The sequence below is a fragment of the Tachypleus tridentatus genome, chromosome 4, assembly GCF_004210375.1.
Source record: "Tachypleus tridentatus isolate NWPU-2018 chromosome 4, ASM421037v1, whole genome shotgun sequence".
NCBI classification, from domain to species: Eukaryota; Metazoa; Arthropoda; class Merostomata; order Xiphosura; family Limulidae; genus Tachypleus; species Tachypleus tridentatus.
This window is the reverse complement of record NC_134828.1, coordinates 58,383,447-58,407,996: the sequence shown is the minus strand read 5'-3', so window position 1 is coordinate 58,407,996 and position 24,550 is coordinate 58,383,447. Positions and strand designations below refer to the sequence as shown.

General features: G+C 32.8%; 1 protein-coding gene across 2 annotated transcripts in view; it reads left to right on the top strand.

Moving 5' to 3' along the window:
- The window catches only part of LOC143248352 (uncharacterized), a 35,172-nt gene extending 20,259 nt beyond the window's left edge, over positions 1-14,913 (top strand). For both annotated transcript variants that reach the window (XM_076496715.1, XM_076496714.1), the window contains 3 exons: positions 6,861-6,985; positions 9,102-9,569; positions 13,643-14,913. In XM_076496715.1, coding sequence (XP_076352830.1) covers positions 6,861-6,985; positions 9,102-9,569; positions 13,643-13,939 — 890 coding nt within the window. In that variant the 3' untranslated portion in view covers positions 13,940-14,913. The remainder of the gene's footprint in view (positions 1-6,860; positions 6,986-9,101; positions 9,570-13,642) is intronic.
- The last annotated feature ends 9,637 nt before the right edge of the window (positions 14,914-24,550 follow it).

The window sequence follows — 24,550 nt, the reverse complement described above, 5'->3', positions numbered from 1 at the left end:
ATCTTTTACTAAAGGACAGCAAAACGCTTCAAAACCACACGCCAAATCAATCCGAGTCAATGTTCTTATCTGCGAAAGGAGTGCCATTGTTTCGAAAGAGGGCCCTTCAACCTAGAAAATTATTGTAATAAAGCTGGGCATATCTCCTGGTATCATTCATAAGATGGTAAACAGATATTTGATACCCAAGAGCAGCTACTAGTTGCACCTTTAACTTAACAGTTGCTTTACTTTCTTGTCTTTTGTCTGCTTAAAGTTTATCTAAGAGGTAACTTCCAGATACAGTGGAGTGCCTGTAGATAGTTTGTATTTATGGTAGAACTTTGACCTTGTTTTTCACACAAGCTTTATACAATATAAATTGTGACGTTGAGCAACAGTGAATTATCACGTTTACCAGAAAGAGCATGATCCACGATGAAGATTAATTCTAAGGGTAGGAAGGACATGGAATATCGTTTTTATAAAGTATGAAGTACGATTAACCTCAGTGTAACCTTAACTACACAAAATCATTTTTGGCGTGTCTTAAGATGAGTGCACGTTAAGGTATACTCCTAAGCTTCATATGCAGTTTGTTATTTGTTTCTAGTATAATTAAGAACGCAGAAATAAATGTTTTATTAGTAAAAAAAAACTACCAAATAGTAATAATACTATTCCAACTACTATATTAACCACTATTCGCGTTCACAAAGCAAAATCGTTTACAAGGTTAAAGACAAACGAACTAAGATTTTTTTGCCAATTTAATTTGCAACTCCTGTTTATTATTCACTACTGCGATAACTTTAAATTATGCTTTATTTATATGTTTATTGCTTTTATTGAATGTATGATTATAAATTCAGGAAAATGACGTCGATTTCATATCTGCAGTTACATGTGGTATGATATTTTGTTAGTGCTAAAATTTACGTTTCGGACTTCCAAAACGTGAACTATTACCATTCTAATTATCAAAAGATATAACGATTTACTTAATCATTATTTAGAGAAATTATAAAAGTACATTTATTATATAAAATAATTTAGATCTATATTTTTGAAGAACGAAAAATTGACAATGTAACTCTAAAGTTGTTCATTTTAAAATGTCTATTCTCTAAGTTCATCATCACAGTAGTAAGTCTAGTTTATATGCATGTCTTTTGGAACAAAGTTACATTATGCTATTTTCAATAACCATCGCAGGAATCGAACATCGGATTTTAGCGGTGTAAGTCCATAGACTTACGACTGTCCTACCGGAAACTTCTACTTTAGAAAATAATTACAACATTTTAGCAAAAAATTATAACTCGCAAAGCAATTAGACGCCAATTAGGATAATTGTCTTCATTATTAAAAGAATAGTAAACTAGATTATAATAATTTACTTGGCAGGATAAATGAAGAAAATAATAAAGTGTTTGTAAAATACAACAAATTAAACTGGTTAAGAAAATTAAAAAGAGAGAATTCTGTTCATCTTCTGATGATGTGTGTGTTTTCTTATAGCAAAGCCACATCGGGCTATTTGCTGAGTCCACCGAGGGTAATCGAATTCCTGATTTTCTGATGATGTAATATGCTACCTGTCTAATTATGTTTCAACTCTAAGAAAAAGGGATATTGGCTCTTAACTTAACATTTATCATTCCACATAAAATGTAATCTTGCACGTTGTTTAAGAACTACAGTTTTTAAGCAAGCCTATAAATATAAGTAAGGATGAGAATCAAGCCATAAAAAATTAAATAAACATGAAAATACTGTCGCAGACTATGTTTATAATTTAGACGTTTCCTTTTTGTTTAACCAGCGGCTTAACTTCTTCCGTTTCTATAACTACTTTCTGCTCACATCAACCTATCTTTCTTTTCCTTCATTTCTGGAGAAGTTTTCCAGCTTTTTTCAATAGCAGAATAGGTCAAGCAATAGTAACTGGATAATCAATATTAATCAATATGATACTAGGCTTTCCGTTAATGAACCCATTTATCTATAGCCTGGTTTCTTTAAATAATGAATTTCTTACTTCAGTGGTGGTAGATAAAGTATTTTCATCCTCAGGATGTTATCTCCTTGACTTACTTTCGATGGCGGCTTATTCGTCACAGCCATAATTGTAATATCCCTGTTTTCGACATTAATAATAGTTTCTTTCCTTGTTAAGCCTCGGAAGAAATTTTCCTGAAAGCTTTCGTCTGCTTTTTTTAAACAGTATCCCTTTTGCCATTTCAACATTTTTATCCCATGCTTTACTTATTCTGTTCTTAAAAAAGCTAACTAACTAATCCTTTAAGTTCTTCAGGATATTCATAAGAAAAAATTGATATTTCCACTCCATTTTATCTCACTGTCATGTGATTTCTGGGTTGTATTTTAAACTGTTTATCTGTAGCTTTATTTCGTTCAAACTTCAACACCAGCTGAACAACTTTCTTTTAAGACACAAGCCTACTTTGCTTTAGTTTAATTAAAATACTTCCACCCACTAAAACATCTACCAATTATTAATGAGTAAAGAAATTCATCATTTTACATCTAGCATCGATATAAGACCACTAGTCAAGTTTTACAGGTTAGATTAACCTAAAGCACTTTAATTTCACTACCTCTTAAATATTGTTATTATAATTCGTCTGTACTTCTTATGTCCATTTTGTCTCTTTTTCCAGTTTTTGTAAACTTAATCCTAATATTATACTTTTCTGTGTATTTCTTTTTTAAAGACTTTTTCGGTGGACTCTTCTGGATTATTCGGTAAATGTAGAGATCCATTTATTTTTACTTTCCTCTTAAACTTTGTTTTAGACATTTCCTTCTGACGTGGAATTCCAAATCTTTTTTTTTTTTATAACACATCCATAGTTGTTAAGGTTATCAGTTAGAAGGCAGCTTAATATCGTTGAAGATGCTTTTTTCTAAATGTGTATCGAGATGACTAGTTTGCTTGTTATTGATTACTGCATCAGTTCACCTTGGAAATTATCATAAACTGTTGGCATCTCAGTTGGGTGATGCTGTTGAAATGCTTCACTAAGTCCCGTAATATCGTAAAATAATGGAGCAGCTCTTGAAGGTCCCGTAGTCTTAGGTGGCATGAAATGAATGGTAACAAGTGTAGCTCAAATGGGTTAAACTATTACATAGTTAATAGTGTTGGAGGCTGGAATTCTTGGTTGAACACAATGAAGTGTGTTTAGCTTTATACATACATTTGCCAATTCAGTTTCGAGATGCTTTAGACTAGCATTGGTCTCCTTTTGTACACTTCCTAAAGTCTTCTTCGTTCTTGTTATTACAATCCTTCTATATTTCTTAGATCTTTTTATTATAATCCTTCTGTACTTCTTAGATCTTGTTATTGTTAACCTTCTGTACATTTTCTGGCTTTTTCGTCTTGTTTTTTGTCAATTACATTTTTTATACTATTTTCTGTCAATTTTTAATCTTACGTAACGTCCTTATAACTCCTATCTTAATTTTTGTCTCTTTCTTACTCGACTTGTTTGTTATTTTCAGTTTTTCAAATGTAATCCTGATATTTTATTTTTCTGTATATTTCTTCTCATTATGTCTTTTTACCTGATCTTTTAATTTCCCGTGACTACTTCCTGATACTTATACATATTTTAACAATTTATTGTGGCCTGACGTGACCTAGTGGTTACATCGTTTAACTCACAATCTGCGAGTGTCGGGTTTGAATACTCATCACCGAACACACTAGCCTTCTCTGCTTTGGGGCGTTATAATGCGACGTTCAATCCCACTATTTCTTAGTAAACGAGAAGGTCCAGATTCAGTAGTGGATGGTATTGAACAGTTGCCTTTCCTCTTGTTTATCATTTGTTAATTATGGACAGATAGCTCTCTAGTAGCATTGCGCGACATTCAAATCATTTCCTATCAATCGTTCTACTTTTCATTATTTCTATTAATTTTTCAATCTCATGCTAAATAATTGATGTCATTTTAAGGTCTGGTCTCGATTCTTTATTTTATTTTTATATATATTAAATCGCACTTCTGACACCATTACTTTAACTGTTTTTTGTTCAGTGAACTCTTCCTGGATCATTCAGCAAAAACACAAATGCAAAGTTCAGTAACTTTATTACAGCAAAAGTGTTTTAATTCTTCAACTATAAGTTTCGCAAACTAGCTCAGCTAATGACCAATGATAATTCCACATTCACATTAGACACTTTTATAACAGTTCCATATACTTCCTAATTCCTTCTTATATCTATTTTTCCATTGGAATACCAACTCAATAATTACAGCATAGAACAAAGTAATTGATTTACAAACTTAGTCAAAGAATACTTTACCATTTCAAACTCAATGAAACTTAGTAATAGACTCAATAAACGTCTACACTTTACAAACTGCTCAATAAGGCACAAGCCACCACATGACCTCAAACCTTCCTCTGAGCAAACAACACTGTAAGCTTGTAGCTGACCCAAGGAAATGTGTTTAGCTTTTTCAAAACAAAGCCACATAGGGCTGTCTGTTATGTACAATGTGAATTATTTGTTTGTTTGATTTTGAATTTCGCACAAAGCTACACGAAGGTTATCTGCACTAACCGTCCCTAATTTAGCAGTGTAAGACTAGAGGAAAGGCAGCGAGTCATTTCCACCCACCACCAACACTTGGGCTACTCTCTTACCAATGAATAGTGGGATTGACCGTCATATATAACGCCCCTAAGGTTGAAAGGGCGAGTATGTTTGGGGTGACAAAGTTTCAAATCCGCGACCCTCAGATTACGAATCGAACGCCTTAACCACCAGGCCATGCCGGGCCTCCACCGTGAAGAATCGAACACTAGATTTTAGCCCGTAGACTTATTCCTATTCCAACCCGGCATAGCCAGGTTGGTAAGAGACTCAAATCGTAATCTAAGGGTCACGGATTTGAAACTCTGTCACCCCAAACATACTCGCCCTTTCAACCGTAGGGTCGTTATATGTAACGATCAATCCCACTATTCATTGGTAAGAGAGTAGCCCAAGAGTTGGTGGTGGGTGGTAATGACTTGCTGCCTTCCCTCTAGACTCACACTGCCAAACTAGAGACAGCTAGCGCAGATAGCCCTTGTGTAGCTTTGCGCGAAATTCAAAAGAAACAAACAAACTTCTGTTCCACTGGAGGATACACTACAAACGTCTACATTAAAAACATAGCTAAGAATAATATATTAATAATTAAGCCAAATAAAATAAAGAATATAGTCATGTTAGATGGAGCTGATTATACTAATAACATACAATAAATAGTAATAAAATTAAATTTTTAAATATTTGTGTGTGCTTTTCTTATATCAAAGCCACATCAGGCTATCTGCTGAGTCTACCGAGGGAATAGAACCTCCTGATTTCAGTGTTGAAAATCCATAAACTTACCGCTGTACCAGCGGGAGACTGTAAATATTTAAAGAGACTCGAACAGAACTAGAGAAAGTAAATTACAAATATATCAATTTAAAAAGTTAAGGCCATCAAGTTCTCATTCTTTGAGGTTCTTAACGTTCACAAGGACGGGGCTTGGCATGACGTGGTGATTAGGGTGCTCAACGCGTGATGTGAGGGTCGCGAGTTGGAATCCCCATCACACCAAACATGCCTGCCCTTTCAGCCCTGGGGGAGTTATAATGTGACGGTTAGTACCACTATTTGATGGTATCAGAGTAACCCAAGAATTGGCGATGGGTGGTGATGACTAGCTGTCTTCCCTGTAGCCCTACACTGCTAAATTAGGGACGACTAACACAGATAGCTCTTGTATAGTTTTGCGCAAAATTCAAAACAAACAAACAAGCAAAAACATTGATGATTATCAGGTTAGACTAATAATTTCCACTGCTGACAGGTATAATTTTGAACTTGCCTCTTTTCTAGTAAAACCTTTGGAGCCATTACCTAGTAAGAAATCGTCCCCTAGTGGCACAGCGATATGTCTGCGGATTCATACCGCTAGAAACCGCGTTTCGATAGTGCGCAGAGCACAGATAACCCATTATATAGCTTTGTGCGAAATGTCAAAGAAATCTACCTGTTAATAGCTATATACCTATGTGTTATATATACATACAAATGTACTTATGTATTCTTCATTTCTACTTGCTCCCTAGTGACACAGTGGTATGTTTACGAACCCAAACCGCTAGAAACCGAATATCGATATCTGTGGTGAGCAGAGCACGGATATCCCATTGTGTAGCTTTGTGTTTAACTCTAAACAAACAAGTCCCTTCAATGAAAACAGCAGATACCCTGATGTAGCTTTGTGTTTAATTCCAAGAAAACAAGTCTCTTTAATGAAAGCAGCAGATAGCCTGATGTAGCTTTGTGTTTAATTCCAAGGAAACAAGTCTCTTTAATGAAAGCAGCAGATAGCCTGATGTAGCTTTGTGTTTAATTCCAAGGAAACAAGTCTCTTTAATGAAAGCAGCAGATAGCCTGATGTAGCTTTGTGTTTAATTCCAAACAAACAAGTCCCTTCGGTGAAAACAGCAGATAGCCTGATGTAGTTTCGCTATAAGAAAACACTCCCACAAACAAACATCTCTGTTTGTAATTTTCACTAAATAATTTTAGCTTCATAATTACATTTACCTTGCTTAACAGGATGGAAAATAAGAATTTAAAATACCTACTTTCGGTTTGTACTGTAAAAGGTTTTCACCACACAGTTTAGATAGTAAAATAATAACTATTATAACTTTAGTATTTATAAAAATAAACATTTAATTTGAATGAAGAATCAAATTACGATGATATTTGAAGCGCTGAGATAAAACTAGAGAAGCGTGTCTTCGGTTTTGTAAATATAACTCTTTTTTTTCCCCTCTATTTTTACAGATTCGTATACTTTTCCTTCACATCTTAATTTGCAGTTCGGTTGTGTGGAAAAAAGTGTGGGTAACAGCGGCGATTCAGCTGTACCTTCTTTGGATCCAAACCGCTTCCATTCGCTATCCAAAGCTGTAAGTTTCAATATTTTAGGATGTGATTTCGTACAATATACTGGTCTTGGTACATCTAATATTGTTTCTCTGTGTGTTTGTGCATTTCGAAACAATGTCACTAAAAGCGCTTTTGCCATTTATTTCACACGTGTATTCTATGACACTAATTCAATCCTTTATAAACTATAGTGTAATGTAACAAACATTTGTTCATCAAAAGTAACGAAAGGCTCAGATATAACTTTCTGTAAGTTTAAACAACTGGTCAGAGAAAGAGCAGCTAGCCAGTAACACCCGCTGCTACAAAGGCTTTCTCTGGCTGTTTATATAAAATTAGGTTGACTGTCTCTTTTTATAATGCGCCAGAAACTAAAAAGAGAAGCATGTTCAGCAACATCATGAAAAGAACATTGGATTCTATGATCATCTGTAAAGTAGGATGCTAATCATTAAGCCATGCCGGCTTTATAATTCTATAGCTCATTAAATGAAAATACACAACTATTCCGTATTTAGGCAAATTTCATGTAGATATCAAGGCATTAAGAAGTGAAAGGTTTGTTTCTTTGCATAATTTTTTTCTCGAATAAAGCGATACAAAGTGTGTTAGAATATTTACACATAGTCTTCCTCAATTTTGAACTAATAATAGACTAGAAAGAAAGAAGGACCGTCACTCTTGCTAATATAAATTGTAAAGTGTTTATATATATTAAAAGTGGTCTTTATTGTTAAAACAACTTTTTTTTAAACTCCACTTTTAGTACTATGTATGCACATCATATTAGTAAATATATAATCAAATCCTCACGTACAGTCTAGTGAAAGTTGTGTTCTTTTTACGAGGAAGTACTTTTATTGTAAATTGTGTTCTGTGTTAAAGAAACGGTTGTTGTAAATACAATAGTTAGTTTTGTAATCGTCTGAATCTTGAACACCCAAAGTATGAGATTTGTTATGAATTGTTTTTTGTGACATTTGATAGGTAACGCCACGCTTCACAAGACTCAATCACCACTTCTGACATTTGAGGTCTTGTATTTCAGCACAAAAGATGGCACCATTGTATTTGTTTTTTTTAGTCGCATATATGCGAACATATTTAGACAGCTATGCCATTACTCCACTGTACTAAGATGCACATAGGGAAAGAGCTGGAAATTCTTTCTGTCTAGGAGTGTTGGCATTAAATGAATTATAAATATTATACTTTTCGGCATTATCAAATTTATAGAAGAAACCTATGAAGACAAGATGGTGATAACTAATGACCTTCCCACTAGTCTAACACTGCTAGATTAGGGACGAGTAGTGCAGATAGCTTTCGTGTAGCTTTGTGCGAAATACAGAACGACTAAACAGTCATAGTAAGTAGTGAGTATGAAGAAAAAGTATAATATACATATTTTTGTTTACATTTATGTAGAAATGGGTTGATACTTATTCAGAAACTTCGTCGCATCAACGCGACCAAGAAAATTTGGTCTATTCAGTAGAGCAAAATATTCGTTCATGCCACATGGTGTCAGAAGTTGTAAGAACTCATAGTAGTCTGCAATGCATGGGACGTCAGCATCCTTTAATAGCAGAAAAGAAATACAGACTTTTTGGTAAAAAGCCATTGAATTATCAATGTGTGGTAGGTTTAAGCGATAAATTAGATACACTTATACTTGAAGATTAAATAAGGTCCCAGATATTAACACAGGTTATTTTTAATGTTATTGATATGAGAATAGGTCTGTTTGATCTTGTCCCGGGCAAATGATACCACATCCTTTCCTTGCAAAAAATGGAGACCTTCCGGTCTCCCACCAACACTGTTAATTTTTAAACTTGAATTAATTTTAATAAGAAACAAGCTTTAAAAGATGTTATGGAAAGAAACAAATTTGTAACGTTTTTGTTTTATGAAAATTGAAAGCTGAAATTGTAATTATTATAGTTTTACAAATGTTCTTTAAAGAAAAAGCTTAGAAAATATAATTAAACTTTTCAGCATAAATTTACTATGAATTAAGTTTCATATTATACTTTTTTACATTTATGTCACTTAAACTAAAAGTGAATCATGTTGTAATTCTAATATTAGGACACTGACTAATCGATGATATTTCAATGAACGTTATTACAGAGAAGTCAAGATAGTTTTATCGAGGCTGAGCAATTGAATCAACCAGTAATTGATCCGCATTATTTTGATATACAAGATCAAAGGAATAACTATTTATCGAATACGTTTGTTCACCAAAATTTGAACAGTTCTCCAACACTGGGCAATGAAAGCTGTTGGGGAGACGTTTTGGCCAGTGGGTCGAACGCGCTTCATGTTGACTCATTTCTTCAGGACAATTACTGCCCTCTCTCGATAGATGGCACTCACTCTCTCCAGAAAAGCAGTACTCGTAAGAGCATTGAACTGAGCGGTACGGAATCCGATAACAGGGATGAAAAACTATCCAGAGCATTAAAACTCCCTCTATCAAACAAAGATATAATCGTCTTGCCAATAGACGAGTTCAATGAAAAGCTTTCCAAATACGAGCTAACTGAAGCTCAGTTGTCTTTGATACGAGACATAAGGAGACGAGGAAAGAACAAAGTGAGTTATATATTTAATTTTTCAGTGTGCTTTAAAACATTTTATTATGTATATGTTTTTATTCTATAAAAATTTAACAAGAAATTTCTAAAAGCATGGATAAATAAAGAATTAAGTTCTAAGTATTTTTAAGTTTTTGTTTGTTGGTAAGTACAAAACTAACAATGAGGCGGCAACGAGACTTACCGCTAAGCAGCTGTGGAGGTTTTTAAAGTAGTAATGATCGTAATGAATATAGCTTTGTTTTCAGACTGTCCAAACAATGAGATATCTTAAAATTCCAATCTCATAATTCAACTATAAGTTCCATTAAATGTTCTACATGGTTTGGGTTTAATTTTTTTAATTTTATAGAGAATTCTAAATTCAAAACGCAGACACTAGAACTGTGGCTAACTTTATGCAGTAGGATTTTATCTTAACGACTTAGAATGATCCTGTGTTTTTTGCAGATTCGTTAGAAATAAGAACTTTTTCATTTTTGATTTTAACCCCCTTGTTTCCTTGGTTTGTACCCTCACTGGCTTAGAGAGATCACATCGCTAAAAACAAATAAACCCTGAACTGTAAATATATTCCAATACCATTCTGCTTTGAATACTACAATCAAAAGTCACTCGACTACTCTGATAAAATACGTTTTACTAGTTTTATCGGAAATAGGTGATAACATTTTAAAAATTAATCAAGAAATATTTATATAAATTCAGTATGTTCAGTGTGTTAACCTGTATATATTTTTGAAGTTTTTGATAACTTCGCTTATAATTGGCAAACGAAAACTACATGTGTAATATTCGAAGCATACAGTACACAAAATTACAAACTCTATAGCTATACGTAGTAAGCATTCTCAACAAAAACAAAACAAAACTGGAAACAAGTTGGTATAAATTTCATTTGTAAAGCTTTACTACAATTTCTGAATCTACAGCGACATAGGGTTTCCTTAAACAATCTGTGTACTCAGCAGATAGCCCGATGTGGCTTTGCTATAAGAATACAAACACACACCCATAAACAATAGAGTATGAGTTCCCTTACTCCTTCCCGTAGAGTTATTATTGTTATTTTTTATTCTAGTATCATGTTTTTGTGCAATTGTACTATGTAACACAAATTTTGTTCCTGGGTAGTATGTGCTACTCCTTAATTGCGTATTTTGTAAAAGTACAGTAAATGGTCATTATTCCCTTCAAACTTTGCTTTTGTAACCTGGATAATGAAATTTAGAAATGAACCTATTTTTTATGTAAAAACGAGCAAATTTGCACATTTCTATTTACATAAGGTCAGAATAAAACAACATATGAATCAAGATTTACATGTATTTATACTAAATTCATACAAAAATATTTAGAAGTGAGTAGTTTTTCGAAATTGCGACTGTAATGTAAATCACTTTCACGTATCAGCCCCTAAGTATAGTCTCCCATCATGTTTTCGTTATATGTTTCAAAGTCCAGTATATCTTGGTGGAAGCTTGAAAATGTTGGTGATGCTTCCTCTGACTTGCACACTTTCATCTAACAAATCCCACTCCTTGAGCCTAGATGTCAAAAGCTCGGCATTCGACTTTGTTAGACCAAGATATCTGATCAAGTCATTGAGGTCTCTTTGGTTGGGGTAGAATGGGTTTCTCTCACCAGCTGCACCTCTGAAATTGTAATCTGGATCTTCAATGTCTACCTCCTCTTCTTATTTGCTACTCTATTCTGAGGATAGCTGTTTTCTCTCTGGCGGAGTGGGTACAGGGAGCTGAGGGTAGTGTGGCACTGGGGCGATGGATGATGGAAGGTCTGGATACATGATAGCAAATGCATTGTTGCCAGCCCGACGTTTGGAAGGGTCCACCATGCAGAAGTAGAAATTGCTTGCGTGGTCAGTGGGTTCACGCCAAATTCTTGGAATAGCGAATTTCATGGATCTCTTTTCACTTCTGTACCATCCTGCAAAAGAGCAAAATAAAATTGTTATTATGAAGAATAAATTTATTTCATCCACAACCAGTGTGTAAGAGGTTCCTGCAAAATATTTTATATGTAATATTTTCGTTATACTGTTGGAAATTAAAAAATAAATCAATTAAAATATTTAAGTTTTAGAAGGTATAAAATTTGTATAATATAAAATGTTACTGTTCAAGCAAGCAAAAACTGCCCGTCTTACCTTTTAGAGGTTTTTTTTTTGCAGCGTTCACAGGTAAAATGAGGTGCCTAGGGTTTGTCTTGAACCCCGACAGGCATGCCGAAATATGCCTTGTAGACTTCACACATTTTAATAGATGCTGTCACAGAGTAAGTTTTTCGCTCTTGTTTTGATAAATCAACCAATACGTAGCAGAATGCGTCTGGATAATGCTTGCAGTTTCTTGATGCCATATCTGATAAAATCAGATAGGTCTATGTGTTCACTTAGGCAGCTAGAACTAAACTGAAGTGGTGTGTGATGAGCACCTGCATATATGTTACTATGGAAAGGTCTAGAAAATTCTAAAGGTTCTTGAAAATTCTCGTAAGTTCTACAACATTCTAGAAAATTCTTTATCAGCTACTCAGCACTGAATCTACCTGGAATGTTCTGGAAAATAAGTAAATTTGAAAATTTCATTACCCAGGTCACAAAATAAAGTTTAAAGAGAAAAATTGGTCTTTTCCATTTACTTTAGGCATAAGCAATTGGGAAATAACGCTTTCTGCCCAGGAACAAGAAAAAGCAAAAATTTTGTTACATAGTGTTATTATACTTTCATAACAGCAAATTGACAATTACGAATTAATAAACATAAGATGCTCGACGTCTTGGAAAATCAGTTGCGCAATTTAGAGAGACGAAAGTTAAACGAAATCTGAGTTGTATACCATGAAATTACTGTTGGATCAACGTTCTGCTAAGAATGTTAGTTTGTTGAATTTTGCACAAATGTATGCTGTCTAATCGTCTTTAATCTAGAAGTAATAAATTAGAGTGAAGACAGCCAGTGAAAACACCACACACCGCTAACCATTTGGCTACTCTAATCGAACGGTGGGATTGGCTGTGATATTATAACGCTCATATGGTTGAAAGGCCGAATATATAAGGTAAAGATGGTCCGAACCTGCAATCCATATATTACGAGTCGAAAGTTCTAAGCATCTGGCTATGACAGGTAGCTAGGATTATGCTTTTTGGTTTTTTTTCTTTTGGCTTTCTATGATTTAAATATTAAGCATTATCTTTTATCTTAACTCTAGAATGAAAACTAAATTTTTTTAAATACCCGTATAATTTCAACAAAATGCTTAGTTCCTTCTAATGCTAGAATTGTGCTTTGAATGATCCTGCTATCACGATTTTGAAGTTTCGATTGTTCGTTAGCCAAAGACTCAAACCAATATGCTTTGGTCATTCCATTGCCAGGATTATGCCTTTGTTTAATTGAAACATTTTTCTATAAGAATCTAGTCTACAGCATATGTAAAGAAAAAAATATATAACTTTAATATTTAACTTAACATTTTATCTTTATTAGGCTGAATTAAAGGTAGTCAGGTGGTTAAGGCATTTAACTCATAACCTGAGGGTCGCGGGTTCGAATCCCCGTCACACCAAACATGCTCGCCCTTATAGCCGTGGGGGTGTTATATTGTGAATGTCAATTCCACTATTCATTGGTAAAAGAGTTTGCCATATTTAGTAGGCGGTAATGACTAGCTGCCTTCCCTCTAGTCTTACACTGCTAAATTAGAGACGGCTAACGCAGATAGCCCTCGTGTGGCTTTGCGTGAAAGTTAAACAAATGTTTCAGTTATGCTCAATAATAACAGTTTTTCAAACGGTTTGTTTGTTGTTTTTTAATTAAGCACAAAGCTACACAATGGGCTATCTGTGCTCTGCCCATCACGGGTATCGAAACCCGGTTTTTAGCACTGTAAGTCTGCAGACATACCGCTGAGCCACTGAGGGGCTTTTCAAACAAGAAACAAACAAACGTACGGACAGACACTACGGTTCGCAATATATACAAGATTTGTTTTTATGATATTGTTAATTTTCACATAAATGACAAGTGCTCTTTGTATTGTATACAGGTGGCAGCACAGAATTGCCGGAAGCGAAAACTTGATCAGATTGTCGGACTTACTAAAGAGCTTGAAATGCTACAATCTGATAAAATATTTTTGTGTTCCGAACAAGAACGTCTGTTAAATAACCGGACTAATTTACAAAAGAAATATGAACAGTTATACCAAGTTGTGCTTCAGAACACACAACACCATCTTGCAGCCAGTTTATATACACCACACCATTCTCAAGTGATATTTGATTCTGGAGCAAAATCAGAAGTAGAAGTTCAAAGAGTGATGAATAAAATACCAGCAGATTAGAAAAAATGTTTTCTACCCCGATGTGAAGCAACTAAAAAACGAAGTATCAAAAATTCTTGAATGACATTATAGGAAAATGTTTCATACTAGAAATCAGACAAATGTTTTGCTATTTGTACGTATTTCTGCATAGATTAAGCCAGAATGTTTTTAAATGAAGCCGCCATGTATGAAAAAAAGATAAAATGGCATTGTTGCAGACATTCCAAAAGAACTCATATTACCAGAACTTTGAGATGAGAATAAAAACTCATAACTCATAAACTTCTGAAAGCGAAATAGCAAATTAATAGACAGGAAACGATTAAGATTTTGGAAAAATCAAGAACATGTGTTTTTACTAATTTAGAGGACAAGATAAGAGGAAAATTGTGGTGTACGTCAAGCATCGCATAGAAATAACATTGGATAAAAAAGTGTTACACACTAGATTCTTAAATGTATAATGGTATAAAAATTACATAAAAACTCTGGGCCATGGTTTTAATCATATTTGCTCTTCTCTGCAAAGAAATATATAAAAAACGGGTAAATATTGATGTTTGTTTCAGTTTTTCATTGTATGTCATGTTATAATTCATAATATGATTAAGTATCTAAATAAGCCTGTATTTCCATCTTTTGTATATTTCACTTCTTTGAAAACGTTTACAACTTTGTTATTTACCAAATTGTAACTATTGTATCAGGATACGTACTTAGTGATAATGATTATAAAACATTAAAAGTAACGATATTATTAGAACATTGTACAATATTTAAGAAAACATAATGATAGTTGTAACACAGCTTAACCTTTAAGAGCTTTCAAGTGGATCTAGTCTACATATTTCCGTATAACAAGTTCGTGGACCAAGTTTGTTTCCAATATTTGACTCATATGCCGTTGAAATATAGAATATATCATATGTCCTGGATAATAATAAAATACACTTTTATATTAAAATTAATAAAAAAATAGAAACTATACTTTCTCGTCGCTATAATTTCGATTTTACCGAAAAGGAACTACGTCAGTCTTTGGATGTAGAAATTATTTCAATTTACTCAAATAGTTTGTCATGTATACATCAAATCTATAGCACCTATTTTGTGAATAAAATGCATTATTTTTGTACTTTGAGAATCACAGAGTCTAGACATTTTAATAAAATAAAATGCATTATTTCTGTACTTTGAGATTCACAAAGTCCAGACATTTTAATAAAATAAAATGCATTATTTTTGTACTTTGAGAATCACAAAGTCTAGACATTTTAATAAAATAAAATGCATTATTTTTGTACTTTGAGATTCACAAAGTCCAGACATTTTAATAAAATAAAATGCATTATTTTTGTACTTTGAGAATCACAAAGTCCAGACATTTTAATCAAATACTTTACGAAACATAATTGCTTCAATTACTTTTTCTGTACCTTATTTAATGTGTTCCAATATTAACGAAAAAAAATTTTTTTTTCTAATGAATCTGTTTTGTAACTATTGTGGTATAGCATCTGGACAAGACTCGGAATATCCTTACCATGACGTAAAGTCGTTTTAAAACCAATGTAACAAAGGAATTGAAACTGATTACCAAAAGAGTGCTAAAGAGGAGGGAAGAGCGGATTTGTATGTAAAATGTGAATTACATACTTTTAAAGTTGTTGATATCAAAGATGTCACTAAAGAAAATTAATCTATTTGGGTTTCTGGTAGTGGAAATAAGGGTAGGGCTTTTAGTGGGAATTTATTACAGACCGTCAGATAAAAGTGGTGAAATTAATGAGGAATACTACAGTAAGATTAAGATTTGAAATGTTATGTTTTTCATTTCAGGCATATAGCCTAGATAATTTCAGAGATAAGCCATGAGGGAGACAGTTTTTTTTAGAAACCTTTCAGGATGAATTACTTCACCAATTGGTCAGGGAACTCACTAAGGAAAACGACAATTTAGATTTATTTTTAACTTATAATACAGAAACTGTTGAAAGAATGGAACTTGGGTAATATTGGTTGCAAGTGATCATTGCTCTATTAAAGTTGATATTTTACTGCATATGTAAATCAGGAATAATGATATTTCGGTTGCAAATTTAAAAAAGTAAATTTTGAAAAGAAATAACGAGAATTATCTGTTGTGAATTGAGCAGTTGAATCAATTGGAAACACTTACCAAATGTTGGTTTGTTTGTAATTAAGCACAAAGCTCCACAATGGACTATCTCTGCTCTGCCAGCAACGTGTATAGAAACTCGGTTTCTAGCGTTGTAAGTAGGCCACTAGGAGGAGTCTTATCAAACGTAGAATAACTTAAAACATTAATTTTTAAATATTCAAGATCAACAAGTTTCTCATAGTAAAAAGTTTGAACGTAAAAAAATGGGTTCACAAATAATATAAGAGATAAAATGTAAGAAAGGGTCATAAATTTAAGAAATTTAAATTAACAACTATGACGGAAAAGACTTAGAAAATTAAGGAAGATCAGCAAGGTTCATCAAAAAGGAAATTAGGAAATTAAGAAGAATATACGAAAAAAATATTGTCTAAAACTGTCAATTCATAAAGTAAAAACCAGAATGATTAACAAAGAATATAAAGGATGCAATTAAGGAAAAGCTTAAAAAATTAAGAAGTTTAAATTAACAGCAATGACGGAAAGGACTTAACATTATAGACAACGAAAAGGATTCACCAAACAGGAAACTAGGACACCAAAAAAGGTATATGAAAAAGGTTGGCTGGAAATGTAAACATTAATAGTACGTATTTTTTTAAATACATTAAGTGTAAGAAAATATTAAGATCGTAATAGGGTGTTTGAGGGATGATAAAGAAAGGCTTGTGTCTAATAAATATGAGATGGCTGTCATCAAATTCTATTTTTCTAGTTTTACTAATGAAGATTTAGCTAGTATTCGGGATCTGAGCAGAATGAAAAGAAGATTATCACATTATTCTAAGTTTCTTAAAAAAATTGAATTTTTATTTGAAAAAAAGAAAGGATCTTAATCCAGATAATATTTTCTCAATGATCTTAAAAGAAGTTAAGAGTTGCATATTGAGTCACTTACTACTCTATATTGTACGTTCTTGGGCAGATTCCAAAGGGTTGAAATTTGGTTAATGTTGCTCTTTTTTTCGAGGAAGGTAATCAAAATTGCCCTGGGAATTTTAGGCCTATTAGTCAGTGGTATGAAAACTTACAACAGTGGTATGAAAGGCTACTTAAATCAAATAAAAAAACTTTGCAAAGTTATTAAGGAAGTTTTAAAATTTTGTTGGATAGTCACTATGGTTCCACTAAGCAAAATCTTCCCTTACTCATCTTGTGATATTTTTTGCAGATATTACTGTTTATGTAAATGAGGGTAAAGGTAGGTGGATTTCGTGTATCTAGGTGTTTAGAAAGCATTTCACGAAGTGCCATATAAAATATTTTTTAAAAATTATCATTATAGGTGTAGTGGATAAGTTAGCTAATTGAATAGAATACTAGCAGGATGGACCTCAGTCAAATTGATTTAATGCTACAAATAGGGTGTGTGTGTGTGTTTTTCCTATAGCAAAGCCACATCGGACTATTTGCTGAGCCTACCGAAGGGAATCGAACCGTTATAAATCCGCAGGCTTACCGCTGTATTAGCAAGGGTCTACAAGGGCTTAATGTTTAGAAAATGAGCTAGATAATTTGATGACTTAAGTGAATAAATTACAGATAGTTTTAATTGTACTAAATGCAAGGTAAGTGCAAGTGAGATACAATAATTTGAATTATAAGTATAATTTTGATTGGAATCATCTTTACTACGTTTTGGAAGAAAATAAACTTATTGTTTTGATTAATTAGTCTTTAAAGCCATCAAAGCAGTGTGCTGTTGTTCATGGTAAAGCAAAGACGATTTTAGATTGTATGTACAGAAATATTAAACAAAATACTAAGTAGGTTATAATTTCATTGTATACATCGCTGGTTAGAGAAGATTTGGAGCTGTATTGAAAAGGATTTAGAGAAGGGCTACTACGACCGTAAAAAGTGTTGAGTATGTTACACATAACAAATTACATGATACAAAATTGATACACTCTCTTCTTCATGATGCGAGCAGTGCTTGGTTTGCTCTTGTTATCCATTATCCAAATACTTACTATAAAGTTTCGAATTAACAGGAACCTTTCAATGCACTCAAATATTCATCTGTTCGTGACAAAAAAAAAAGGTACTTATATGAGTTACCATTTCACCCACCTAAAATCAACTCAAAACACATCTTTTTTTAAGCAATCCCTATTAGAGATGACTATGAGAGTTGCATGATCATTCTTTTTAACGTCCATTGTATGTCCCTGCTGCATACATCCCTATTGCTTCATGGAAGCTGAAATGACAGTTACGTCAATAGATGCATATTTTATAGTACTCTATGATAGTTAGTTACTGTTGTTCAATCAGATTAGCCATCTGGTCCAATGAATAAAATCAGAATATTCAACCAACAGGTCACTGAGTTGCTGCTACTGCATTAGGTATAGATTGTTTGGACAATCCTTTACTAGTCACTTCATATGTTTTAGCATTCATGTACCAGCTCTCAGACTCAGTGTGATGGATCCAACTCTGGTGTTACTGCCGTCCTCAATTCTTATTCACTATGGAAGTATAATAATTCCCACCATCACATGCACTCATACAGTCTGCTGTTTATAGGCCTAAACTGGCTGTCATCAAATAACTCTCCCATGAAACATCAGCTCAACAGTTGTGCAGGTGAAGCTGGTTATTGTTTTCTGTAGTATGTACATCCTGAGGATTTCAGTATTGTAATCAAGTTTGGGATGCCTACTTTTGTTCTGTGAGCAACCTCTCCCAGACATAACAAGAGACTTGCTTTATCACTTACAATACACCTATCACCATTCACCGAAACCTATTTAGTGTTCCACTAAACAGACTGGTGGTTTAGCTTATGGTTGCTGATATACCATGAAATCTACCAGTTACTGTCACTTCTATTTCAACCAGATTCTCGATCTCTTGCCGTTTTGCCCTTACATGTACGTAATAAACTCCTTCCATTCCCCAAAAAGCTGGATTTACCATCAAGCTGTATAGAAGCAACAGTCTGCTGTCCTCCTTCAATTAAGTGACCAGGACACGTAGATTTTTATAAGTTTGCTGAAGCTATAATGGTAAAATTCACCTTCTGCCATTGGTCTTCTTAAACCTTCAGTGAAAACTGACAGCCTTACCTTCCTTGTTTCTTGAAAAGGTATAGTCGGTTCGTTCGTTAACCTGGAAATAACCTACCAAAGGGAATGACGCCAAATTTCAGTGTTACAAACCTTCAAGTTCAGTGTTGAGTGACCGAGGACCTTCTACAAGCAAACAAGTGTCGTATTCATCGGGACAACCTCAGTTTAAACTAGTAATAACACTACCTGTAATGTCCCCCGCTAGGATAGCGGTAAATCTTCGGATTTACAACGCTAAAATGCTGAAATTAGGGGTTCGATTACCTACGGTGGACACAGCAGATAGACAGATGTAGCTTTGCTATAAGAAAAAACACACACATATCAGACGTTAGGTCGACTTATTTTATAGGAATCCTAAGACCAACAACAACACTATATATTTATATTATGAAGAATTATAATTAATAATTGGCGATAAATTCAACAATGACAAGTACACATTCCACTTGTTTTTAAAATAATATATATGTTCGGAACTTCTTGAACGTATATACAACAAATTATTTACATTATAGAGATCATATAGATGTTATAAACACCATATGGTTCTCTCTCTCTCTCTCTTTTTTTTTTAATAAGTCCACTTATGCCTGTTCAATTACTTTAGAATTTCAGATAACAAGCCGAACTACCTTTCCTATTTCACACTTGTATATTGTGTATCATTCACGTACAACTTGCCGCGACTTACCGCAGTAGTATACCGCTCTTCCAGTAATTATTTAGTCTCCCTTCTTCAAAATATCCACAGTTCCTTTTGTCAAAGTGCACTCAGGCTGATTCAATTACTTTAGAACCACGCTTTGACGCAATAACTTATTCTTTTTATCTCCTTTTCTACTGTTAGTTTTCCTCAAACATACTAACCGTTAGGTCTATATTAACAATTAGGCCTTTTCCTTCCACGGTAATTAACTTTATTTTGAGCAAACTTTCTCGTAACTTTAGTTTTTCGTCTAACCTGTCTATCCACGATCATCTTACACTATTCATATGTCTATTACTTAATTATTTGTTCACTATATTCTCGACACCAATGAGTTGCAAACACAACTTCCAGTAATCGTCTGCTTTTAAGTCTCCTGTAATAAAATTAAATTAAACGATAATAAAACATTCATGCTAAAGAGTCTTTTATATCATGACAGTATAAGTATATATATCGTCATTCAGAAAATCAAAACCTCACAAAACCTAAATGTCATAGTTCTCTATGTCATATCAAGAACAAAAAAAAAGTGATAATTAAGTGGGAGAGATGAATTCCAATGGTTTTGTGCCTTTCATGATTTTCAAAAATAGTTATACTTGAAAACGACATATACCGCCTAATATCCTCATCAATGGAATCTTCTGTCTTACTTTGTGTTTACAAGCTTGAATAAAAATTTGCTCTATATTTATGTAATTCTAAGTAATTCTAAAAATTCCACAGTTTTTTAAAATATATTTATGCCTTTTTTGTCAAAGTAACATTAATATAATTGAAGTTAATGACAAGAAAATATTTGATGTAATTTGATTTGGAATTGAGAACCTTTTTGAAGCAAGCTGATAAGGAAATCCACAAAACTGAGATTAACCCCAAAAACGTGAGAAGACAGGATATAGTAAAAACAGAACATATGAACATATGTCTTAATTTGTAAAAAAATTTATCAACATTAATTGGAAAAAGCTAACATGTCAGTATTGTAGTACTTACTAACATAATTCATTGTATCGTGTAATGAAATCGTAATTTTCATACATTTCACATGTTCATTATTTGCTGTCTTTTAAATTCATTGACATTCAAAAATTCTACTCAAATTCTGATGAACATTATATTTATGTAAAAAATATGTTATTCAATACTGTTAGAATCGTTTATTTTCAATATTAAGTATGATGTAAATACATAAATAGCAACAGTGTGGTATAGCTGTTCTCTTTAACTTTTATTTTCATTAAATTTTCCTTCATATCGATTACCCTCTTCTGTTAGTTCATACCGATATATCGATAATAAAGGTGAAGTGTCGTTTGGTGATTCTTTGCTTTCAGTGTTGATGATGCCAGTTAAAAATAATACACATACATTCAACTTTGTACTTTCCACTTGACAAGGTGGTTTTGAACATACATAGATGTAAGTGATGTAGAATAAAGCTCAGTCCTCAAAGATTTATCAAAAATAAAGATGTTGTTGTTCTACAACAGTAATTAATAATATTTTGTTTGTAGTTAAGCACTAAGCTACACAATGGGCTATCTGTGTTGTGCACACCATGGGTATCAAAACCAGGTCTCTCGCATTGTAAGTCTGTAGATATACTCCTGTGCTACTGAAGGAAGTTAATAATTAATAACATTTATTATGTAGAAAAATGATTTACTACAGAGTTTATTAATTAGACATTCAATTTAAAGGTAGTGAAGTATGCGTTGTATGTGTAGATAAACTACCCGTTCTATAAAATATTCCATCTGAATACTTAACAACACTGTTTAGAAACATTTTTGAACCATTATAACATGTGATACTGGTGTGTAAGTAAATCTCCTACAAATTAATATGTTTATGTAACTATTATAAATTAGAGTTGAATAGATATTTCATTTTGAAAAGTTATTCTAACCCGACAGAAACCGTTTGAACTTCTGACCATTCTTCTGGTACAGTATTGAATATAAAGTATGCAATAACTGTACACTAACTGAAATGTTCTGTTAAATATTGAGAATACACATTTACTTATTTGCATCACTATGTGAAGTGAAAGAAGTAGGTTTACTGACTTTGATATTCAGTGCCGTATAAAACCTTTACTTACTTAACGTATGGTGAACATACATTTATGTAGAAAACATTATGTAGAGCTTGAACCGTTTCTTTTCAATATCAAACATGACATAAATACATAGATAGTGACAATATATTATAATTAACTTTTACTTTATGCAAAATAGACTTGACCGACTCAGAATAGACCTTTGTCATGTATGTAAACGACATTTCTCGCCTTTCTATATCTTCATTTTCTCTGTTCACTTTTCCCATTTCACCACGAGACAAACTGCGTATTTCATAGCATTCGAAGATTAGCTAGTTTGACGACGGTGTCCAGAATTATATGCCTGTGATATTTCCTAATAGCGTTTTAATGTTAGGCAGTTTCAATGCTTTATGAATTAGATGGATAATCACTAAGTCCTTTCTTTATTACTTTTTGATTGTATCATATGAATTATTCTCATTAAAATAATGGATAATACGTTTGTAATATTAGTTGTCTCATTGACTTGTGACAGCAAAACAACAGATTTGTTAAAATTCTAAAGACAGTAAGGCTATTGTCAAAATAACAAATTTAATATAATTCAATCTAGACGTTTATGATGTAATCATACATGGAAGTAGAATATTACCTTACCCCCCATCCTTGTAAAATCTGTGTAAAATAAAACTATAAAGTACCATGAATTAGAACGAAATATATTGTCAAATTATATGGATCGCATCAAGTCAAACTAATAAAACAGTAAATTTTAAATCATTGCATCATATTTAAACAAGTGTCTTTTTTTAACGATTTACATTGCCAGAAAATGTTATCAAATATAGAACTAATGAATTAGTGTTTAGTGTTCCTTTTCAAGAATATTTAAATATAAATGGTAAGAGAAGATAATTAAAAATAGAACTGAAGAATCAGTGTTTTAAACCAACTGTATTAAATCTAGAGATGTTGATCTACTTTGTGGTATTATGACATCATCTTCACACGTCATTGCAGCCTAGCAATGTACCCCCAGCAACGCACATATGGTTTTACTTTGTAGAACTATAATGTAACCATTTCTGACGTTCCGTTGTCACACGTATCTAGCAACGTGTCAATAACGTTGCACCCCACTCTGGTGACATCAATGTCTCTCCATCTTTCCTAAAGCAGTCAATCAGTGAAGGGGTAACTAGTTCGAGATTTACGACACATTAAATTGCCTGATTTGAGCAGACAATTATTGTAGAAAGAAAGGAATTTTCCCATATTTGACAGAAATTCCTAGATATAATCAAACAATTTTTTGTAATCATTTCAAGCACTTAAGTTTGAATTAATGCAACTTGTAAGTGAACCATGACACCATACCAAATTTTAAAGAATTGGAGAGATAAATATTCAACCAAAACAGTCAGGAATAACTGATTGGAAATGTTTGTACTTTTTGCTTTTGAAGTTAAAGTTAAATGAAATATGAACAAAATAAAACAACTTAAAAGACTTAAGACAATGAAAGTATACTGTAATTGTAAATTATATTATAATAATGATACTAACTTCACTGTACATGAGAGAGTAATAGATTGTTTTAAATTGTAATATGTATTAAGCTATTTGTACAAGGAGCAACAATAGGTTGTTTAAAATGGATATATCAAGTTTGCTTTAAAGAGAACACCAATGTTTTGTTTAAACTGGTAATATTATCTAGGCTGTACAAGGAGTAACAATAGATTTTTCAAAATGCAATGCCTTTTACTTCATTTTATTCGAAAAAACAAATTAACTCTATAAAATGTTTCGTGGAGCTGTGATCTTAATATATTAATAAGAACACAATTAGAGATGATGACATTAAAGTTTATCACAGGAAGATGTTTGGTGGTTGATACTGTTATTTTAATTGTTTGATTTCATATTTGTTTCAAACAATTTTGATTAAGAATCTGATTTATAGTACTTGTAGGATCACTAGTGTGTAAGGTGGTCTTAATAAATACTTTGAAGACGTTAAAATGTATTTGAAGAAAAAAGGCTTTCTAAATAACATTATAAATAACATCATATACCAAGCTATTCGAATAAAAGTTATAGCACAAAACAAGTAGAGTGGATCGTTTCTAAACAAACTCTGTCAGTAACATTTATTTATGTAAAAACAGCTAGTTTAGGTTGAGAAAATTTTTTTATGTGGAGGAGCGAACAACGTTTCGACGTTCTTCGGTCATCGTCAGGTTCACAAAAAAGTTTTCTCGTCATCACCGTCAGTAACCTTGTTTTATACCGACAAGCATATTTACAAATGTAATATAAATTGTATAAACTTTTCAAATAAACTTATTGATTTGAGAGTTTTTTTTAAATTTAACAGCAGATTGCAACGTATTTTAGGTTTAAATAAAAATATGTTTGTCAAGAAACGTTTAAATGTCCCAGATGAAAAACTTGGAAAATTGAGTCTACCACTAGATGGCTAGAAACATTTGTTTGTTTGTTTTTGACTTTCGCACAAAGCTACTCGAGGGCTATCTGTGCTAGCCGTTCCTAATTTAGCAGTGTAAGACTAGAGGGAAGGCAGCTAGTAATCACCACCCACCGC